General features: G+C 43.4%; 2 protein-coding genes across 3 annotated transcripts in view; one reads left to right on the top strand and one right to left on the bottom strand.

Moving 5' to 3' along the window:
* LOC126268175 (opioid-binding protein/cell adhesion molecule homolog) overlaps nucleotides 1-23,580 on the bottom strand; it is a 2,429,635-nt gene that overhangs the window by 661,871 nt on the left and 1,744,184 nt on the right. The gene's annotated exons all lie outside the window — the stretch shown is intronic.
* The window catches only part of LOC126268170 (sodium-coupled monocarboxylate transporter 1-like), a 112,419-nt gene that overhangs the window by 75,153 nt on the left and 13,686 nt on the right, over nucleotides 1-23,580 (top strand). For both annotated transcript variants that reach the window (XM_049973762.1, XM_049973761.1), the window contains exons 10-11: nucleotides 7,333-7,516; nucleotides 8,890-8,976. In XM_049973762.1, the coding sequence (XP_049829719.1) occupies nucleotides 7,333-7,516; nucleotides 8,890-8,976 (271 nt within the window). The remainder of the gene's footprint in view (nucleotides 1-7,332; nucleotides 7,517-8,889; nucleotides 8,977-23,580) is intronic.

The raw sequence follows: 23,580 nt of genomic DNA, 5'->3' as shown, positions 1-23,580 counted from the left end.
AGTTTAATCTTCAGAACTGTCAGACAACTTTAAACGCAGTCTTTAATGCTATCAACGAACTTTAAACGTAAGTTGTCATACTGGAAGTAAAATATGTACTTTACGTAATGTCGATTTAAGTATCCCGTATTATCTCAATTTGTATCTTTTCAGGGTATATTCTGATGATGCTCTTGTTCATTTCAAGAGCGAAACCGATCAATAAAAGATACAAAGGGCGACTTGTGGTTGTTTTCAAAACCTTAGCAATTGTTTCTGTTTGTCCTTAGCTTGTAAAAGTCTACCATCAGGAGTAATTAATAGCTACACATACCTGAAAAGCATCTATTCGTATGAAGTATCTAAGGACATAGGATCTCTGATGAAATTATGTAGAACTTCGATGTATGTTTGACACTATTAGCAGATGATGGGCACAGCCATTTTTTTTCTTCTGCCACTTTCCACGGCACCTGATTGTCTATGTGTAGCTATTACTGTGTTTCAGACCAAGTGCCTGCAGACGTCTATAGAAAGTAACTTCGTGCACCCATGCGATCACATCCACTTACGTGAACTAGTTTTGAGATTTCTTACTTGTTAAATTAATTTCTCTGTTCTCTTACATATACCAGGTTAAGTAAATAAAGGAAACAAATGCAATGTAAGGGTGAGGAGGGAAGACTATTGTCAGCAGCCAATATTGATACTCTTCAGTCTGACAAGATTTAAGTTAAAAATAGAGGTTACAATTTTAAATGAATGACATTCTTGTCAAATAGCGGGAAACGAATGAACAGGAGACGGGATTGCAACAGGGAGGAATGGATGGTGGTCTGTGACATTACACATTTGGATACGCTACTGAAGGTTCCACAAAATCTAAGAATCAGAGAGCACTCAATTTTTGTTGATAGATGTTGCTACAGAATTGAAAGTCAAGAAAGGGGAGCCTTTTCATGTTTCTTTGGGATGCGCTCTGGTGTGCGCTGAGGCGCGTCAAAACGATCGAGGATTTCTTGGTCTAATTGAGACAGCATTCTTTGTTTGGAAAGCAGTCTGAACAATTTTCAACTTCACAACATATGTAAGATCAACAGACATGAATTACGAATTCTCCTGCCAACCTCTTCATCTGAGCAGCATCTGCAGCCCATGTCCTCAGTCATTTTCTGGATGTATTCCAATTTCTGCCTGCCTTTATAGCTCCCTTTACTGCAATGGAAATTATTCTGTGATGTCTTAACTTATGTGCTACCAACCTGTCCCTTCTTCTTGCCAGAATTTTCCGTATATTCCTTTCCTCGATGATTCTCCAGAGAATCTCCTCATGGCGTACCTTATCGGTCTACGTAATTTTTAACATTATCCTGCAGCACTGCATCTCACATGTTTCAGTTCCCTTCTGTCACATTTTTCCACGGTTCATGTTCCACTACCACATTGTGGTGTGCTTTCTCGTTCAAACTACTGCCAATATTTATATTAGTTGACTCCTCTTGGCCAGAAATGCACTTTTCAGCAGTGCTAGTCTGCTTTTGACGTCATCCTTTCTGTTCTCGTTTCAGCTACATAAAATTACTTTCGGTTTACTGGACTAAAAACTGACTTGTGACACTACATATACATTTCATGGCAAGCTGAGTTCTTTACCTCGTGTTGCACAGCGTCGTCGGCTTGGCTGCTGCCATGTGTCGTCAGATCTGTAAATCTATCAGAAACCTATACTGAGCGTGGCTTACTCTATATCAACAAACTTGCCCTACGTTTTCGTGTAGTGAAAAACATTAACTTCTCGCTAGTTTACCTTTAAGCGCAAGGCTGTAGCGCCGTATGTTACTCTGTCCTCGTTGTTCCTGCAAGAATTTAAATACACTGCTGGAAATGGAAAAAAGAACACATTGACACCGGTGTGTCAGACCCACCATACTTGCTCCGGTCACTGCGAGAGGGCTATACAACCAATGATCACACGCACGGCACAGCGGACACACCAGGAACCGCGGTGTTGGCCGTCGAATGGCGCTAGCTGCGCAGCATTTGTGCACCGCCGCCGTCAGTGTCAGCCAGATTGCCGTGGCATACGGAGCTCCATCGCAGTCTTTAACACTGGTAGCATGCCGCGACAGCGTGGACGTGAACCGTATGTGCAGTTGACGGACTTTGAGCGAGGGCGTATAATGGGCATGCGGGAGGCCGGGTGGACGTACCGCCGAATTGCTCAACACGTGGGGCGTGAGGTCTCCACAGTACTTCGATGTTGTCGCCAGTGGTCGGCGGAAGGTGCACGTGCCCGTCGACCTGGGACCGGACCGCAGCGACGCACGGATGCACGCCAAGACCGTAGGATCCTACGCAGTGCCGTAAGGGACCGCACCGCCACTTCCCAGCAAATTAGGAACACTGTTGCTCCTGGGGTATCGGCGAGGACCATTCGCAACCGTTTCCATGAAGCTGGGCTACGGTCCCGCACACCGTTAGGCCGTCTTCCGCTCACGCCCCAACATCGTGCAGCCCGCCTCCAGTGGTGTCGCGACAGGCGTGAATGGAGCGACGAATGGAGACGTGTCGTCTTCAGCGATGAGAGTCGCTTCTGCCTTGGTGCCAATGATGGTCGTATGCGTGTTTGGTGCCGTGCAGGTGAGCGCCACAATCAGGACTGCATACGACCGAGGCACACAGGGCCAACACCCGGCATCATGGTGTGGGGAGCGATCTCCTACACTGGCCGTACACCTCTGGTGATCGTCGAGGGGACACTGAATAGTGCACAGTACGTCCAAACCGTCATCGAACCCGTCGTTCTACCATTCGTAGACCGGCAAGGGAACTTGCTGTTCCAACAGGACAATGCACGTCAGCATGTATCCCGTGCCACCCAACTTGCTCTACAAGGTGTAAGTCAACTACCCTGGCCAGCAAGATCTCCGGATCTGTCCGCCATTGAGCATGTTTGGGACTGGATGAAGCGTCGTCTCACGCGGTCTGCACGTCCAGCACGAACGCTGGTCCAACTGAGGCGCCAGGTGGAAATGGCATGGCAAGCCGTTCCACAGGACTACATCCAGCATCTCTACAATCGTCTCCATGGGAGAATAGCAGCCTGCATTGCTGCGAAAGGTGGATATACACTGTACTAGTGCCGACATTGTGCATGCTCTGTTGCCTGTGTCTATGTGCCTGTGGTTCTGTCAGTGTGATCATGTGATGTATCTGACCCCAGGATGGGGTCAATAAAGTTTCCCCTTCCTGGGACAATGAATTCACGGTGTTCTTATTTCAATTTCCAGGAGTGTATATTGGCTTTTTTCGTTCTCCGCTCAGGAGTTTTCCGAGAAGCTGTTGACGGAATTGTGGAACCGGGTGAACAAAGTGCTCGCATCAGCATAGCTTCTTTCCCTGTCGTCATGTCAGAGAGGGATGCTCTCTGACCACACCCGAAGACATCTCAAGGGAACGTGTCTGTCTCCTGAGCCTAGCTTTCCTTCCCTCTACAGTGGCGTTAAACGCCGGATGGAACAGCCAATGGCAGTCGCTCTTTCTTTTCTAGTAGCGGTGGCTGCCCAGTCAACAAATGGCTTAATGAGTACAATGTCGTACAATTGGCTGGCTTTCAAGTGAACAGCCAAACTTGTTACCCCTTTATTAACACTCCATCAACCAGAAGAGTAGTAAGTTACGTTTTCACGTGATATATTGTTCTTCCTCTACCTTGCCCGTCACCTGGATTTGACCTTGACTAGGCTGCGGCTCTACGGGCCATTGTGTCACAGCGTGGCTAACTATAACTGACTTCCCTTCCAGAGACGCTTCTACCTAACTTAAACATGCAAATTTACACAAGGGAATTATTCTCGTCACTCTCGGTGCCACATGTATTAAATCTCAAACAGGTGAAACATACACGCAAAAATCCATCCCATGTTGCAAAACCAGTGTCTCGCAACACTATGAACGACACGTAAAACTGTGGCACGTGACGTGCAAGGTGTCCAAAATCCCGACGCCTTACTGTGTTATTGATTCATCAAAGTACAGACTGAACAGTAAGGAGGAAAGGTTACATCCCTGTCTTACATACTTTCTAAGCTCAGTTCTTGGTCTTCCAATCCTATTGATCCCTCTTGGTTCTTCCACATTTTGTGTACATTAACCTTCTCTCCCTACAGTATAGCCTATTTTTCTCAGAATTTAGAAAATCTTACATCGTTTGACATTTTCGAACGCTTTCTCCAGGTCGACAAATTAGTCATGCTTCCATTATCAAATGCAACGTCAGAACTGTCTTTCTGGTACCTTTACCTTTCCAAATACCAAACGTATCGTCATCTAACCCATACACTGTTTCGTTTTCCATTTTTCTGTACAATATTCTTGTAAGAAACTTGGATGTATGATCACAAAATGGTTCAAATGGCTCTGAGCACTATGGGACTTAACAGCTGTGGTCACCAGTCCCCTAGAACTTAGAACTACTTAAACCTAACTAACCTAAGGACATCACACACATCCATGCCCGAGGCAGGATTCGAACCTGCGCCCGTAGCAGGCGCACTGTTCCGGACTGCGCGCCTAGAACCGCGAGACCACCGCGGCCGGCCCGCCAGGTTTATTAGGTCGCAGTCTGTCATTGTTTTTCCAACAAACTTTCCGTGTAGCTAATCTCGTGAAATAATTCCTCCAAGGATTCTATGATGAATGTTTCAAGTGAGAACATCAATTTTTAAGAGGTCACGAATTATAATTTTTGCAAACGCTCAGTAAACATTAACACTTCGGCCAATATTCAGCATTTCTAACCACATGCCACCGTTTGCTACCAATCGCTTCCACGCTGAAGCGCAAGCAGAGACCGATCGCGGTATTGAAACGCTATAAAAGCATTAAGACTGCTACCGAGCAGTGTCGACGAATGCCATATGGATGCGCGGCTCGCTCTGTCTGGGTCGAGAGCGCTACTGCCACTGTCTCTCACCACAAAAATAACTGGTCTTCAGCGTATTGTGAACAAGCAAAGATTTTATACTGGCAGCCACGGCTACAACACTCTCAACGGAGAAATATATATATATATATATATATATATATATATATATATATATATATATATATATATTTCGATGGAGCTCTACATTATGCGTGTTATTTTACATACGACGAGGAACCGTATGTTTCTCAAATACGTTTGTTAAACATTCACTTCGTCCAAAATAACAGAAAACTGCAACCGGTAACTTTTTGCAGTACTTGCTTATAAATGTAATACCCATGTGCATGTTACTATAGCAGCTGTAATAAACAATCTGTAGCCAAGTAGGCAGACGAAGTTCGTGAGGAGTGGATGGCAACGGACAGCAAAGTCGCACTTAAGCCGCAGCAATGGTCTCAGGATTGACGCCAAACCAATCTGCTCCCTATTGTCTGCTTCAGGACACCTTCCCTGCCCCCCCCCCCCCCCCAGTCCTTCAGAGTTTCCAGTGGTTTGTCCATAACCATTACTATAAGTTCACGCGGGCGTGCAATCTATGGTGCGTTAAAATCAATCCCGTCAGATCACTGTATTTACCACGAATCACTTCCTTCTTCCCGATTTCCACACTATTCAACTTACTCAAACATCAAAATATCTAGGACTAACTATCGATTGAAAACGTACCCGCCAGACCCATCTGATACCCATCCAACAAGAAGCCTACAACAGATTAAAATTAATCAAATTCGCAGAGTGCTCTCTCAGATGTAAGAGACCTACCCCAACAATCCTTTTCGAAACGAATTTTTCTTTCCTTTGGTCCGATTAAAAATTGTTTCTGTGTCTGATATAGGGTGCTAATTTTTTGTTTTCGTTTTTCTCTTAAATCAAGCTACGTTTCTCTAGTAACGTGAGTACTGTTATTAGTTATTTACTAAATTTAAGGCAAGGAAGTGTTTAGTGATCGACAGATGGCGAATAGGTCGACATACAGGCAAGCTAAACATGTATTTGGGGCATATAAAGTGAGCCGCTCTACATCATTTCATATTTGCCACAAAAAAAAGCTATTGACAAGAGGCTTTGAAAGTTGTAAATTCATTACATTTAATGACTGGCGAGGAGCTGAAGAGCATTTGGCAAGAAACTTTCTATAAATATCGGACGCAGTACCATTCTTCCATATGAGGGATGGACGTGCATTTTTTGTTGCAAACGGTGATCGGCGGCAGTAAATACAAATTCCTATTGTACAGCTCACGGTAAGTTCCAATTTTTTCTAAATTCATGATTACAGCGATATTAAATACAATCTCAGTTATTGCTGGTCCTAATACCATAGATATTTTTTTCTTATTACTTTAACCCGTAGTTACCCAGTGCAGTTTGCTTTAAAAAGTAGACACATGATTAGTCATTCTCTTGTGCTCAGTTCTCTAATGCAGGGATGTAATTGTTTTGTAAAATATTCGACGCTTGGTAACTGTAAATGTATCAAATAAAATTTTACAAGTTGTACATATAATCGATGCGTCCAGCTAATACAGAGTAGCAACATTTATGGACAGTTTTCTTCCTATTTCTCTGAAAACAATAGTATGGATTCTGCTGGATGTATCTTACCTCATTAATTAAGAAGTTATATTAAAATAATGCGGTCTCGCTGTCCGTTCTGAGGACAGCATTCCTAATATACGGGAAAAGGCGAAGACACATGTGTAAAAAGTGATGTTCTAATGCAATAGCTACAAATTGGCAGGGCTATTACAGGCAGAAAATTGATCCAGTTGTGAATGTTTTAGGAATTGGAATCATCCGAAGGATATACTGAATATAACTGATACGAGTGGGTTACATAGGCTATCTGCCTTTACAACGTTATCCAATGATTCGCCTCGTGAGGCAGGTATACACGGCACATCAGTCCACCGAATTTACTTGATATTGTTGTAATACGACTCTAAGCTTGAGTATGGCTTTCACACTCACCAAGACAAGTGATGGGGACTGCTTATCTGTACTCTACCAAAAACCATAGAACACATTTTCGGTAGTTTACAAATAGATGAAGTATACGACTCTCATCCCTCATTTGGATACGTGACGACGTTGCTGCGTGAGAGCTACACAGCCAGAGAAATTACATAACTGCTTAAATCGATGACAAGGAATAGCCAATTAAGGTGTGAAGTCTGTCTTCGTGCAACATCAGTATTTATCTCAAATGGTAAGTAATTACACTGAAGAAAATTAAGTATTAGTAAGTGAATAGTTAAAATTAATGTTCCTAGTGAGTGTAATTAGCTAACATTTGCCAATGAATTTGCATGTTCCATGTCAGAGAAAATGTACTGTTTTCGAAACTTTTCCTGTCCTTTTAGTTCCATGTCTGGTTGCCTTAACGCGCTATCCGGGACCATCTACGAGGACTTTTTGCTTCCTCTAATGCCAGGGAAGAAGTCCGACGTCGTGGTGAACCTCATCATGCAGAGCATCGTGCTTGTGGTGGGAGCTATCACCATAGCTTTGGTCTTCGTAGTAGAGAAGCTGGGCACCGTGCTTGAGGTGAGATCCGTTGCCGGCTAGTGAAATGGGAAGCTTTAACAAGATACTTGTGTTTCTTGAGGCGAAAGTGACCAAAAAGTATACGACTAAAATAATATAGAAATACAAAACTAAATATAAATTTATGTAACGCTTAATGTTGGTAACTGCTTATGATAATTATTATCATTTTCAGACCGTGGCTCGAGATGGAGAGAGGGGTGATTGATAAGAGCCGATATCTGTCACTGGAGCAGTTAGTGACCGATAAGAGCTTATATCACATAGAGGCTGTGATCATTCGCTCCTCTCTCCGTCTGAAGATGATCGTTATTACCATAAACCAACATTGGATAGAACATAATGTAATCTCGACTGCTACTTTTTATTGCTGCGTTAATTAAGATCGCTCAGTTCCTTCACGATGTTAAAAATTCTTACTAAAATATTGCTTCATTGTAAGCTAAAATCGAATTTGGGTCTCTAACTTAAGAGATCAACCGTAGAAGAGGGTCGCACCAAATCCAGAGATGGTACGTCCAAATCTCATCAGGTAATTACTACCGTTGGTAAATTTCTCGAAAAGAAAACAACACTTCTTTGTAAAAGAAAAATTTCGTTGCATAATTTGTATCAGCTTTCTCTTTCATAAAAACTGTGTTTCACACGTATAATTTTTGAAAGCCTTCACTGTTCTAGGTGCCGATGCTTGGCAACAGCGGTTTCTTTTTCAAACGAATTGTTTTAAATTAGCTTTTTTCTACTTTTCTTCGTTTCTTATTAGGATGTGTGTGTATGCACAAGATTCCGATTTCCACAGGGAGGGAAAATTAAAAATTTCGCACGTCCTCATTTTTGGAGTAATGGGATGCTGTTGTCTCTATCAATACCTTGTACAATTTCGACTGAGTAGGTAGCTTCCGACTGTTGCCCATACAGACACCGAATAATGGTGACAGAGGAAATTTGCTTTGGGTTTTTTTTTGCCCAGCAAATGAAGGAGAGTTGGTGACTTATGTTTTCTATCTCCAAATTATGTGCGAATAGCAGAGGTGTTTCAAACTTTTTAGCATTTCCAATCTCATTGCTGTCCTTTGAGAGAACCAGACTACGAACTATTTCATCCTCTCTTTCCTATCTCATCTCCAACTACAATGTAAACATGGCACAGTACGTCAGTTGAAAGATGCCAGAGACAAATTACAAAAGGTACTCGCGACACAAAGTGATCGATATGACGTCAAGAGATAATACATCACGCCGAAAGTCAGTCATTTCAGTAAATAAATAAGTAACATTCAAAAACTTGTATTTTCCTAGCAGTCATATATTCAAAATGCCAAAAATTGTCATTTAATTTGTGTACCTGAAACAAACGTTCTGAATGCCTGCAGCTGGGATACAGTATTGGTGGCGTGTCCAACGGCGCCCTGTTGGGTCTCTTCACGCTTGGCATGCTGGTACCGTCAGCAAACACCAAGGTAAGAAGCAGCCATTACACTTACAGATATTTCATTACACCTCTCTCTGATAAAAAAGATGCTGAAAAGCAACCGTAATACGAAAATGCTATGAACAGCGTATATGGCGAGGGATGAATGGAATTTTCAATTTTTTTGATTAGCTAACGCAGGAATGCGAATCCAAATTTCATCTAAAGACATTACCTCTGTTCCATTGGCAGTGATAGAAAAGTGTGAAGTAAAACACATAATAAATCATTGTACAAATATTGCCTTATCACTTTCTCTTATAGAACTGTCTATCGTAAGATGTAGTGCACGTCAGGGAATGAAATAAAGAAAACTAACTGAAAAACATGAGTACAACTGATGCATTATTAATGCGATTAGCCTTTTAGTGGTCACAGTTAATAGAAATTAAGAAACACTGATAACAGTCAGTCAACGTTGTACAGTGATGAACGTATTTCAGTTATACTAAGGTCGGTGAATACATTTGACGCGGAGAAATGAGAGAACGACTTATTGAAATAGCAGTTGCTAGCTTACATTTCTCAGTTAAACTCGAATCACGTTTCCATTGTTAGTTTTAACCAGACTGTTATCCCGTTTCTGTTCCTCATTAAAGAAAATTTGAATACCAAAGAAAGGAAAAAAAAGAGTTAAAAATCTGGAAAATTTATTCATGAGATTTATATTGTTAATCACTGAAACTGTTGAACAACATATTCTATTTTATTACCTACGTAAAGATCACGACAAACGCACGATACTGATGACAATAATGCGAGCTGCACACGGAAATTCATGAAGATGAGGATACCTCGACATAATGCAGCAACCACGCGATAGATGTGACAACTAGATAAATTACTGGAAGAAACATATCCACAAGTCGCACATACAAATACTATAGGAATCATCGAATCATTCCATCACTGACTTTTCAACGTTAATCTGTTGTCTACTCATGAAGCATAATTTCATTATTTATAAACAGTTAAAGTTCTGTTCTAGACTAGAATTTGAGTTCGGGTCCGTGATTGTCGCGTACTACATCCAGATATTACCAATTGAAAAGGTAAAGACCAGAGCTAGATGCAATTTTAGATTGGAACTGGTTACTGAAACATGTTCAGATGACGCATTTAGTCCCCTATTAAGTGCAGAGATCTGCATTGCAGCGTATATATATTTCTCAAGACCGTTATTCCCTATGTGTGTATGTGAACAACTATAGCTTTTGCAGCTGATCCGTTAGTTAACCTATTTAAAGTTCCCGCCTCAATCAGTTTTGAGAAAAAATATAAAAAAAATGTTATGGTAAAACTGGGTGTTTATGGATTTTATTAATTTTATTGGGATTTTTTAGTATTGACGATCAAGCAGCCCATTTTATATTCATATGATTACTTTATTCGAAGCAGTAACCTTCTCTTACAATTACTTTATTGTGCCTCATTTCTTGCCCTGCCAGGACTGCAAACATTAACAGCATTACAACAGCACTGTTCTCAAAGGAACGTTACACACATCCATACAAGTAGGTTGCAACAGCGTCCTGTTGAGAACCGGATTTACAGTGTCGTAAAAGCTGCTGAAACCATTTTACAACTGTCAATATATTTTGCTTTTATTGCTCTGACGTCCAACGAGTGGCGTCGGTACTCTATGTAGCGCGCTAATAGCTGGGTAGTGCACATCAATTACAACTGTTGTTAATCGTTGACAGTCACAGTAATCGTGTTACAGTGTCATATTACTTTGCAGTTCATGAACGTTAAAATCGGGATGCAATGTTCACAGAATACATATTTTGTTCCGTAATCGACAGTATTCTCCCCTCGGCGCAGTTGGAAACTGAAAAACTGCAAAAGTGTCCGAGAGACTCTCTATTCCATCGTGTTCTTGATGTCAGCTTTCGTTTACTACTGACAGGACTTATTAACTCTAGACTTTCATTAATTATGGTACAACGAACATGATTAAGGCTACTATTAGAATCAAAGGACAGTCGTGGAACTTACAATACTACTCAAAATCACATAAAGATGTGAATTGAAGTATTCGATGAAAAACACAAAGGCGCCCAGTGTTTTACAAATGTAGTCGCACCGAAGCAGGTAACAAAGAATGCTTTACTCGTTCACTTTGAACATACACACATCAAAATAAGATTTGCATCACCCCGGTGCCCAGAACTCCTGAAAATAGACGTTAACTGTGGATATTTTATCACAGACACAGCCCCTTTGACTGTTCAGAGATGTCACTAAACACGCCAAAAGATGTAAACAACTATGCATGAACATCACCTTTTTGACGGAAGGGGTCCGACAGCCGATCTGTTCTAGTCATTCCACCAGGAAGGAGGTACACGGTTCGTGTTGTCTGTAGTTTCAACCATGCCTAGACGGTCCATACCGCGGTTCGATCGCGTCGGCATTATTATTTTTTGCCTGGGAGGGCTCTGAAAAAGGGAAGAGTCCAAGTGTCTACAAGTGAACTAAAGCGATGTTGTTCGAACATGGAGGAGATACAAGGAGACAGGAACAGTCGATGACATGCCTTCTCAGGCTCCCATGGGCTACCACTGCAGTGGATGACCGCTACCTACGGATTATGGCTCGGAGGAACATTGACAGTAACGTCAACATGTTGAATAATGCTTTTCGAGTAGCCGCAGGGCGTCGTGTTACGTCTCAGACTGTGTGCAATAGGATGCATGATGCGCAACTTCACTCCCGACGTCCATGGCGATGTCCATCTTTGCAACCACGACACCATGCAGTGCGTTACAGATGGACCCAACAACATGCCGAACGGACCACTCAGGATTGGCATCATGTTCTCTTCACCGATGAGTGTAGCATATGCCTTCAACCAGACAATCGTCGGAGACGCCTGAAACACACAGTCCAGCGAGTGCAGCAAGGTGGAGGTTCGCGGCTGTTTTGGGGTGGCATTATGTGAGGCCGTCATACTCCGCTGGTGGTCATAGAAGACGCCGTAACGGCTCTATGATACGTGAAAGCCATCCTCCGACGGATAGGGCAACCATATCGGTAGCATATTGGCGAGGCATTCGTCTTCATGGACGAGGATTCGCACCTCCATCATGCAAATCTTGTGAATGACATCGCTCGACAAGAGTGGCCAGCACGTTGTCCAGACATGAACTCCATAGAACATGCCTGGGATAGATTGGAAAGGGCTGTTTATTGACTACGTGTCCCACCAACCACTCTGAGGGATCTACGCCGAATCGCTGTTAAGGAGTGGGACAATCTGGACTAACACTGCCTTGAAGAAGCTGTGGACAGTATGCCATGACGAATACAGGGATGCATCTATGCAACAGGACGCGCTACTGGGTGTACAACTGTCTGGACCACCACCTCTGAAGGTCTCGCTGTATGGTGGTGCAACATGCAATGTGTGGTTTCAATAAGCAATAAAGAGGGTGGAGCCGGCCGCGGTGGTCTCGCGGTTCTAGGCGCGCAGTCCGGAACCGTGCGACTGCTACGGTCGCAGGTTCGAATCCTGCCTCGGGCATGTATGTGTGTGATGTCCTTAGGTTAGTTATGTTTAAGTAGTTCTAAGTTCTAGGGCACTGATGACCACAGCAATTCAGTCCCATAGTCCTCAGAGTCATTTTTTAAAAAAGGGTGGAAATGATGTTTATGTTCAATCTATTCCAATTTTCTCTACAGGTTCCGGAACTCTCGGAACCGAGGTGACGCAAAACTTCTTTTCAAGTATTCAGAATAAATCTGGCAGTCATTGCTCGGTTAACTGCGGTATACAAATCACAAGAAGTAGGTAAAGACACTAGAAATGAGGCCAGGGAGGGAGGTAACTTCAAATCGTTTATCCTGGGTCTGACTATACACATCGTGTAATCGTGTGTTGTTCTCGTGAAGATTTGATAAACTGTGAACCTTCACCGGCCCTATTTAAAACCTCTTCCTCGAGAAAAACTGTTGTGCTGCCACTTTTTTTGGTCAGTGTAACAACTACACATAAAAAGTTGTGAAAGGACCTCTTGAGACGTTAGGTTGATAGGTTCTGGCGACTTTTTACCACTAAGTTCAGCTTGCATGTCTTTTACTTTACACGAAGGCAGTCTCTTATTCCACAAACACTAATCGTAACAGAGATCTCCATCTTGCCGATAATTCATAATTTCATAACGCAGTTATTTATCGAATCGCAAATATTACGGAAAAGTTTTCCTATACCTGCAGAACACCACAACTTTAGCATTATCTCGATCACCCTCGAAACAATAAAACAATTAATATTAAAATTTTCACATCCATTAATTTATTATTACTTAACTGCCCGCGATTATGGAATATAACGTTAACCTCAATTTGTATAGTTGTGGTATTTTTCTCTGCACCCGTTATTTTGCTTTCTGGCAGTTTCCAAATGCCCTACCTCCTTTTTGTCTATACTTGATCTAGTATTCCTCCAGTCAGGTAGTTACTTTAACGCCGCGTCATAACCCATCAGAATGGTGATTTGTCTGATGCTCTGGGATTGCCCTGACTACGTGTTAGCAGTTATAGCCCTGTCATTTTTACCGTTCTTTTAAAATCTATTAAAGTAACTACTCGAAATATATATGTTGTGTTTCTAGCACTTTTTCTATACGTTACTTGCTTTGAGAAGTGATAAGTACATGCATTTGTCTGGTGCATGCAGTTATGGGACGTAAAAAGGACGTAAAACGTTAACTTCCTCTTTTAACATCACATGTTTCTCATCCCCTTTTTTACGGTTTCAAATTTTGTCAATAAAAAGCTTCTAAAATTCAGTCAGTGTGTAATAAAATCAATAGCGATTGCTACAGTAGAGATAAAATGTAAATGTTATCCATTACAATGTTTCCAGAAATATAGGAAGGAAGATCAGAGCTTGATCCTCCGTCAGCGATATCGTCATTAAAGACGAGAAAGGAATGTGGAGAAGTATCGAATTATCCACGGCCTAAAGAACATCACTGAGGGACAAGCTTCTATTCTATAGTGGAATTTGCGCTGCGCTCAACATTTGCGACAACATGCTACTTTTTCTCTAAATTTGTCTGCAATACGTGCTTTATGCTCTTTTATTTAACTACTACCTGCTCCCAGTCACACGTTGCTGTGTCTCGGTCTGGTTAAATGGAAAAGAATGAGAAATCACATGATCAAAAACGTATGGGAATTGGATATAGGTCGTAATCTCCTCCTCCTCCATGTTTCTGACCACCTCCTTTCCCACTTTGTGTGTCCCTTCCTCCCACCCCTCTGTCCATCACTTCTTTCCCCTCTCACAGAACTTGACCGTTGTCACAGATTCCGTTGTTGTATTCTAATCATAAGCCGCTAAGCCATAAATATAACTTTCTTAACAACGTTTCATATATATACGAGGGTTGGAACTTTAATAGTGGCAACTATTTATTTACAGCTCGTACAAAACAGATACGTGTTCCAAAGTTTTACTGACCTTCAAAGTAGTTACCAGCATTGTTTAGAACCCGCTGCCATCGATGTGGAAGTCGTTGGATACTCTTAAGCAGCGCCAGCTGTCTTGACAGTAAGACAGGCGCGGTCTATTGCCCGACGAATTTATAGGAGTTCTGAAGCGAATGCCGTGAAGTGTTTCCTGCAGTTTAGAAATCGAGTTGAACTCACGAGAGCGTAAGTCAGGGGAGTGCAGTAAGTGATATAGCACTTAACAGCCCCATAAATCATAAAAAAAACAGCTTGCACGGTACGTGTTTGAGCATTTTCCTGCAAATTGATGGTCAGGTCCTGCAGAAAGTGTCAACACTTCTGTCTCTAGGCTGTTCATTTTTGGAACACATCCTACTGAAAGCTCAGATACAAAAGTGATGACACTTTCTTCAGGACATGACCATCATTTTGCAGAACAATGCTCAAGCACGTACAGTGCAAGCTGTTACTGATTTGTTTGACTGATGGAGCTGCTAAGTGCTATACCACCTACTGCACTCCCCTGACTTAACCCCTCGTGGATTCAGATCGATTTCTAAACTAAAGAAAACCCTTCACGGCATTCGCTTCAGAAGTGCTACATATTCGTCGTGTAACAGACCGCGCTGCTCGAGCTGTCAACACAACTGGCACTGTTTAGGAGTATCCTACGACTTCCACAACGCTGGTAACGGGTTATACACAATGCTGGTGACTACTTTGAATGTCAGTGAAACTGTGAAACACATATCTATTTTGTACGAGCTGTAAATAAATAGTTGCACAATTAAAGTTCCAACCCTCATATATATATATATATATATATATATATATATATATATATATATATATATATATATATATTGTGTGTGTGTTTCTTTACATGGAAAATACATTAAAAAAGGTGTATAAACGCAGGCTTGTATTAGAAAGCAACGTTGTGTGTAAATCTCAAAGCAATAGGTGAGAAAATTGCTGACATTTAAGATTTAGAACGAACTTATCCCATATATCTGTATAGTGATATTCCTATACATAGTTAATAAAAGTTTAACCTACGCAGTTTTGTACTTATTGCAATGAGTTATCATGCTTTTACACAGAAAGGTTTTATTAATGAGTATCTTTGAAAACGAAGTGCTTTTTTTTAATAACCATCATGGGCTTAGAAAACAGTCAAGTAGTACACAGCTTTTCCGTTTCAGTTTGTGTAAATTTACGCTGACAACAATTGTGCTGCTAACCGGAACTGTGACGTTATTTTTCGCGGTATCTACTTGGGAAGGTTTGTAGCACATTTAAGGGTATCTTCTTACAAGAAGATATGCAGGACTCTAACATTTTAACATGATGTGCAATATTTTGTAATCGCTAAATCTAGTCCAGTTTACTTTTCTCGAACTCGTTTTAATCTTGTTTTAAGTAAAAAAAAAATGTCGCAACATAGAGAAAATATTTATCTAAATCCATTTACACAATCTGCAACAAAACACCTTCGATGGGCAGCCATAAACCCAAAAGACAAATATTACATGGACTAAATCAAAATTTATCAAAATTTCATGGTTCAGAACACAAACATGTTTGTAAACGTCAGTCATAAGTGAACACTTTGAAAAATGAAACCAAATCAAAGTAGATGGATTGAATAGTCTTGTTGAGTGCTGACACCCAGAATGGTATTAGATGGGCCGATCACGTAAATAATGAGGAGGTACCGATTAGAGTTGGGGAGAAGAGGCATTTGTGGCACAACTTGACTAGAAGAAGGGATCGGTTCGTAGCACATGTTCAGAGGCATCATGGGATTACCAATTTAGTACTGGAGGGCAGCGTGGAGAGCAAAAATCGTAGAGGTAAACCAAGAGATGAATGCACTTAGCAGATTCAGAAGGATATAGGTTGCAGTAGGTGCTTGGAGATGAAGAAGCTTGCACAGGATACAGTAGCATGGACAGCTGCACCAAACCAGTCTCTGGACTGAAGACCACAGCAACAACATAACTGACAAGGATAAAAAACCGTCTAATTCAGTCAACCATTCCGAGTTTGACCACTAAGTCTGCACACTGGCTAGATGACCATGAAATTACGAAAAGAATACACAAATATAGTAGGGATTTAATAACTATTGATATCCTTCGGCAAATGGAAATGCATTCAGACGGCTCAAATTTAATGATCCACAGACTGTTCACAAATATCGCTCAAATTTGAAAAATTATCTCTCTCTCTATACGAACGAATGTTCTGGATTTTTTTAAACAGGCCTCATGTTGAAAAAATCTGGAACATTCGTGATTTAGAGCCAGTGGTGTGTTATTCGATATGCCAGTGGTGTGTTGTTAGATGTGTCTGCCTTCATTTGCGATGATGTGGAGCAGACGAATAGCGAAATTCTGCGTAGTCCGCTGAAGAGTCGGAACATTGTTGCTGTCGATGACCTCCTGAGCATCTGTTTTCAGCTCAGCAATGGTTTTGAGGTTATTGCAATACACCTTGTTTTTAATATCGCCCTACGAAAGGAGTCGCATGTGTTCAGTTCCGGAGAATATGAAGGCCAATCGAGGCCACTGCCAGTGCCCTCAGGATACCACAGAGTCGGGATGCGATTCCCAATGTGCTCATCCAGGACATCAAACACTCTCCTGGTTCGATGAGCGTCGAGCCCCGTATTGCATGAACCACATATTGTCGAACTCAGGGTCACTGTGGATCATGGGGATGACATCATCTTCCAAACCCTTCACGTACTTTTAAGTAGTCACCGTGCCATCAGGGAATATCGCACCGATTATTCCGTGACTGGACTTTGCACATCTTCCAGTCACCCGTTGAGGGTGAAGAGACTTCTCCATCCCTAAATGCGGATTCTCAGTCCTCCAAATGCTCCAATTTTGCTTACTGACGAACTCATCCAAATGAATGTGGGCCTCGTCGGTAAACCAACCCATACAATGGCCATACTAATTCCCATCTCGCCCTGGGCCAACGTTAGAGTTTGAAAGTTCTAATGCAAAACTTTCAGGAGTTATGACGATTTTATTTCATGTAGTTCAGTAACTGTCACCCTGTATAGCTGCCGGAAGTTACATTGCTGTATTCCTCTTACTGTCCAGCGTTGTATTTCGTTGGACGTTGTGCCGCACAGTTTGCGAATTTCGAGATGGCAGAGTTAGAGGAGTAATGCATCTGCATTAAATTTTGCATGTAACTCAAGAAAACCCTTACAGAAACTCACCAAGCGATGCACGAAGCCTACGGTGATGAGTGCTTAAGCCATTGAGCTATACTCGGTGTTACGAATGGTCCACAACGTTTAAAAATGGCCGGCCTGAAGTTAAAGGTCACGCTCGTTCCGAACGCCTTTCGACGACACTCATGGCAAGAACGTGAACGAAATTGTGCTTGCCAATCGAAGACTGACTACCCGAGAGATTTTAGAAAAGTGTAACATTTTAGTTGAATCATGTCACGAAATGATGACACAGCATCTTGAGATCTATCGCGTTGCCCCCATGTTCATCCCACGGCTCATGAGTCAAGACGAGAAAGACATTCACCTCTCCATCTGTGCTTTTGGATCACGAAACTAAGAAGGAAATGTTCCGTAAGAGAACCAGAACTGGTGATGAGACGTAGGTCTACGGTTACGATCTCCACGATGGGTGGGGAAAGGTTCTCCAAGACCAAAAGAAACTCGTCAGGTCAGCTCAAATATAAAAACCATGCTGATAGTTTCCTTTCACTTTGAAGGATTAGTTCCTCATTAATTCGTGACACATGGACAAACTGTTAATCGATGGTACTATCGGGACGTGGTGTGACACCTGCTAGAAAATGTGAGAAGGAATAGGCTTGAAATGTGGAGCGATAATTCTTGGCTCTTGAATCACGATAACGCACCCTCACATTCATTCCAGTTGGTGCGTGATTGTTGCACAGAAAACGAAACCACTCTGCTGCATCATACTCCTTACTCTCCAGAATTGGCCCTGCGGACTTTCTTATTTCCAAAATTGAATACTCTGTTGTGCGATCCAGATAGATACGTATCAAGACTGCTTCCGGAAGTGGAAACGGCATTGGGAGCGGTGTATCAATTGCAGAGTAGAGTATTTCGAAGTAGACGACGCACAATAAGTAAAAAGTAAACGAAAAAAAAATTTTGTGGACCAAGTTCCCGAATCTTTTCACAGACCATATATATAAAGCAGGGTGTGTCTGTAATTAATGAAGCATATAGAGGACTGGTATAAAGTGTCATAAGAAGCGTACTTCACACACCAACTCATGTCAGCTTCCCTTAGGTTAGGCTTCGCTAAAGAGCGTCAGGCACCGCCAAGACAGTAGGCACAGAACATGCTATGCGCGCCGTCATTGTAGCAGGCCTGCAATTCGACGATTTCAGGGTATTTGTGACCTGCAGATAAAAGGGACGTCGGACTGAAGTATTATGACCTTTATTTGCAAGCGCTGTAATCGACATGACTGCGGATATTCCAGGCGGGATAACACTACGGGTTTTGCTCCTCGTACTGGGAGGTGAACACGTTGCTTTTGGCAAAGCCTGTTTGATATGTGTGGCATAGAGGGCCGCACCTGCGCACACTGCGGCGTCTGGTTCACCATGAATCAGTTTGTCATCAAACGGGGACACTCTTGTGTTTGTGTGGACCGGGTCGGAATTAGAGCGCAGTTTTTGGAAGGAAAAGCAGACATGCGCTGAACTTACGGGGCGGCAGATAGAAACGCTCACGATACTCAACGTTTGTACTTGGGGCGTTTTCCGAATCGTCGAGTGCTACATCCACACGCAATTACTACCATCCACAGGTCCCTACGAGAGGCAGTATCGCTTCAGTTACGTCTTCCACTCGCACGTTCCCGTAATGGCTCACGTGGGTTTAATGCCTACTTCGGAGCACAGTGTATTCATTTTGTGTTACAGGTGTGAAGGACTGACGGACACGGTCGTCGACACACAGTGCGTACACCAGGGCTTGAAGAAGAGGCGTTAGCACTGCTGGAAAACACCCTAAACCAGCGCAGCAACAGGAAATGGGTGTAAGCTATTCCACACTTTGGCGCGTATGGCATGAGGATGATTTGCAACCTTACCACCTTCAGTCGGTTCGTCTCAAGCTAGACGATTTTCGACGTCGAATGGAATTCTGCTAGTGGATTTCGCAAAGTATTACCATTGAACTGGACTTTCCAAACCATGTACTTTTTCCAGATAAGGCATTCTTTACACGAGAGGTTTTGTTCAACAGCCACAATCGGCACGTATGGGCACCGGAAAATTCGCTTGAAACGTTTATTCGGGAACACCAAAATCGCTTCGCAGCCAACATTTGGGTCAACCTGGTAGGCGATAATCTGGTTCCATACGACTGAACGCAACCAGATACTTAATCCATTTACGAGAAAGTCTACCAGAGTCGATGGAACACGTTCGGCTCAACGAGGGACAGCGAATTTGGTGCCAACAGCATGGTGCCCCGGTGCAATTCGCACATCCGGTGCGAATGCATTTGGATGAACCCCTTGGTGAAAACTGGATAGGGCGCTGTGGGTTGGTGGCATGACTTGCTCGTTCCCCAGACTTGACACCCACAGATTTTTTCATCTGGGGCCACCTGATATCAGTTTCCTATTAAACACCCATTGAAAATGATAAAGAGATGGTAGCGCACGTTACGGCAGCCTCCGATGCAATGTACACTCTCTCGGGAATGTATGAAAACAGTGCAAGTCACTCCAGCGTTACTACACTGCGTATAATCAAGCGCGAGAGCGTAATTTGGAGGACTTTCTGTAATAAAAGTTATGAAACATTACCTGGACTTATCACTTACCTCGACTCCACAATACATTGAAAACTTTGTCCTGCATGCCTTCTACGATGACGGCTCGGATGGTATGTTGTGCGAAAAATACCTTGGCGGCGCGCGACCCTGTTCAACGACGCTAAGGGATGCGGACACGGGTTGTCCTTTCATTTTCTACAGTCATTTAAGATATTCCTTGTACATACAGGTCAAATAACCTAAAACTTGTAGCGCAAATATTGCGGAAATGTAAATTGCTAATGATCTGCGATTTCCAGAAAATAGATTGGTTGTGAATTTTAAAATTTTCCCCGCGAATTGACTGTTCAAACAAATTTCGGGCTTGCAGCCGGTCGTCGTTCAATATATTTCGACAGTGCGACGACTCACCAGACGCTGACTGGCAGGTGCCCAGTTGAAATATCGTGCGAATTATTGAATATGTTGATGACACTTTCATAGTGGCCTGTTGGAGAAGATAAATTAATGGGGTTTCTACATCACCTCATTTCCATTCTTAGCAACATCCGGTTCACCATGAAAATAGAGAAAGATGGTTGTTTGCCTTTCTCGGATGTCCTGGTTCGAAGGAAGAATGTTCGTTTTCTAGGGTGTTCAGTATACCGGAAACCCACTCAAACTGATTTGTACCTGCAAGCATCCAGTTGCCATCACCCATCGCAAACCACGAGTGTGCTTAAAACACTTGTTCATAGAGCTCATACGTCTCAGATCTTACCTCAAGAACTCGCCCATCTAAAGACAGTATTCAGCGAAAATGGGTATCCATCCGGCAGATTAACAGGGCACCAACAGTTAAAACTGAGAAGCAGGAAGTGAATAAAGAGGAGAACATGTCGGAACAATCAGTAGCTTTTCTTCATTTCGTTGGCAACACTTCGTTTAAAATAGCAAGAATCCTCCGAAAATTTCAGGTAAAAGTGGTTTTCCGCCCACCATCGAAGATTGCGGACCTTGTGGGATCAGTTTAGGACACTCTGTTTCTACGAAAGGCCGGAATTTGCATGAAACCGTGACAATGTGGTATGGCTCACACAGGTCAAACCACACGCACCGTGAAAGAACGCTGCAATGAACATCAAAGTTACACACGCCTTTTGCAGTCAAGCAAGTCCGCTATTGCTGAACATTGTATTTGTTCAAATGTGTGTCAAATCTTATGGGACTTAACTGCTAACGTCATGAGTCCCTAAGCTTACACACTACTTAACCTAAATTATTCTAAGGACAAACACACACACACCCATGCCCGAGGGAGGACTCGAACCTCCGACGGGATCAGCTGCACAATGAACATTGTATTTCTACTGGACATGGAGTATGAGAAAACTATGATTTTGCCCACAGCAACGTCTTTCTGGGACTCCATTATTAAAGGATCCGTAGAAATGCGACTGGCGAAAAATCTGTTAAACCGTGACAGTTGCTACCAGCTGGACAGTATGGAATCCCATCTTTTTCACGATTTGCTCTAATAGAAGACGACAGAGTGTGCCGACGGCTGCGGCAAACAACAACGCAGATGGCGACTGAGTTCCGCGCGCAGTGTGGTTCATCTATCAAGTTTTCGATGCATGCGCAGATTAGTTACAGTGCGCTATGTATTGCGCCTCCTCTTCAAGCTCCAAATCTTCGCACTTCCCATAAACTACGTCCGTCTGATCGGCTCCTGTCTCTCCCACCGTCCTTCCTACGTGACCATCCGTAACACGGATTCCTACACCTTTTTTCCCTCCGCCGGTGTGCCCCAAGGCTCCGTCCTCTCCCACCTTCTGTACCTTTTGTATACGGTGGACATGCCGCCGCCGTCACCCCCGTCCCCCTTCTCCAGTTTGCCGATGACACCGCCTTCCTTGCTCTCGCCCCCTCCCTGCAGCGCTCCCAACACCTTCTCCAATCCTATCTTGACCGGTTCAACTCTTGGTGCAACCAGTAGTTGCTCAAGGTCAATCCCTCCAAAACCCAGGCGATCATAGTAGGCAAAACCACCCCTTCCTTCCGCCTCCTTGATTTCTATCTCACCATCTATGGTCGTCCTATCGCCCTCACCCCCACCCTTAAGTATCTAGGCGTCACCCTCGACCGTCGCCTCTCTTGGACCCCCATCTCCGGACAATCCAAGCCAAGGCACGCTCACGACTCCGTCTCCTCAAGCTCCTTTCCAGCCGTACGTGGGTCTGGACCCCTCCACCATCCTCCACACCTTTAAATCCCTCATCCGCCCTATCCTTCGTTATGCTCATCCAGCCTGGATCTCCGCCCCCTCCCCCCCTACCTTTTATAAATCCCTTCAGATTCTTGAACGCCATGCTCTCTGCCTCGCCTATCACATCCGTCTCCCCTCCCCCAAGTGGATCCTGTACGATCTCATTCCGTTGCCCCACCTCCTCCTTTTCCTTGAAAGGATACAGATCCTGTACACCTCCCGTAAATTCGATCCTCCTCACTTGCTTGTCTCGCCCATCTCTTCACCCTCCTTACCCTCTCCCAATGTGGCTTCTGCAAGCCCCCTGTCCCTGGTGATGTCCTCCTCCCCTCCATCTACCCCTCCTATCAACTATGATCCTCCCCCCCCACTTCCTGTGTCCTTTCCTACAGGCACCCTCCCTCCCTTCTCTCTCCTTTTCCCCAATCCCCCTTCCTCCACCCCTCTTCCCCTGGGCTTCCCCTCCCCCTTCCTCCCTTCCCCCTATCTCCCCTGCCCATGGCATCTCTGCTCTACCTTCTCCCTCTCACACCCCCCTTCCTCCTCTCTGTACAGGTCCCCAGACTTGTACACACTCAGTGGACTTTCGCGCGCTGGAGATCATCGCCATCAGTGTCTCGTGTGTGTGCCTTCGTTTTGTGTTTAGTGTCCTATCACCGTCACGTGTCCACTGTTCACGTGTGCCGTCGCAGTCATCCGTGTTATGTGCGCCGTGTCAACAAGTGTTAGCGTTTTTTCTTGTCCAGAATGGACGGCTTCATGCTTATTGTTTTTCGTATCTACATTTTTTGCCAGCCATTTTTATTGTATTATCTGTGTCACCTATATGTCATATTATTGTACCACTCAAGACTGAGGAGCAGCGTAATATGCTGCTGACAGCCCACCTTGTATGAGGTGATTTCAATTACAATACAGAAAAAAATAACGTTTTCGCCAGTCTGCGACGACTCACCTGAAGATGACTGGCAGGTGGGCAGTTGAAATACCGTGCGAAGTATTGAACGACGACGGGCTGCAAGCCCGAAATTTGTTTGAACTGATTGTGAAGGTTTCGTATTTTTAGGTAATA

The sequence above is a fragment of the Schistocerca gregaria genome, chromosome 4, assembly GCF_023897955.1.
Source record: "Schistocerca gregaria isolate iqSchGreg1 chromosome 4, iqSchGreg1.2, whole genome shotgun sequence".
Classification (NCBI taxonomy): Eukaryota; Metazoa; Arthropoda; class Insecta; order Orthoptera; family Acrididae; genus Schistocerca; species Schistocerca gregaria.
This window is presented reverse-complemented; position numbering and strand designations above follow the sequence as displayed.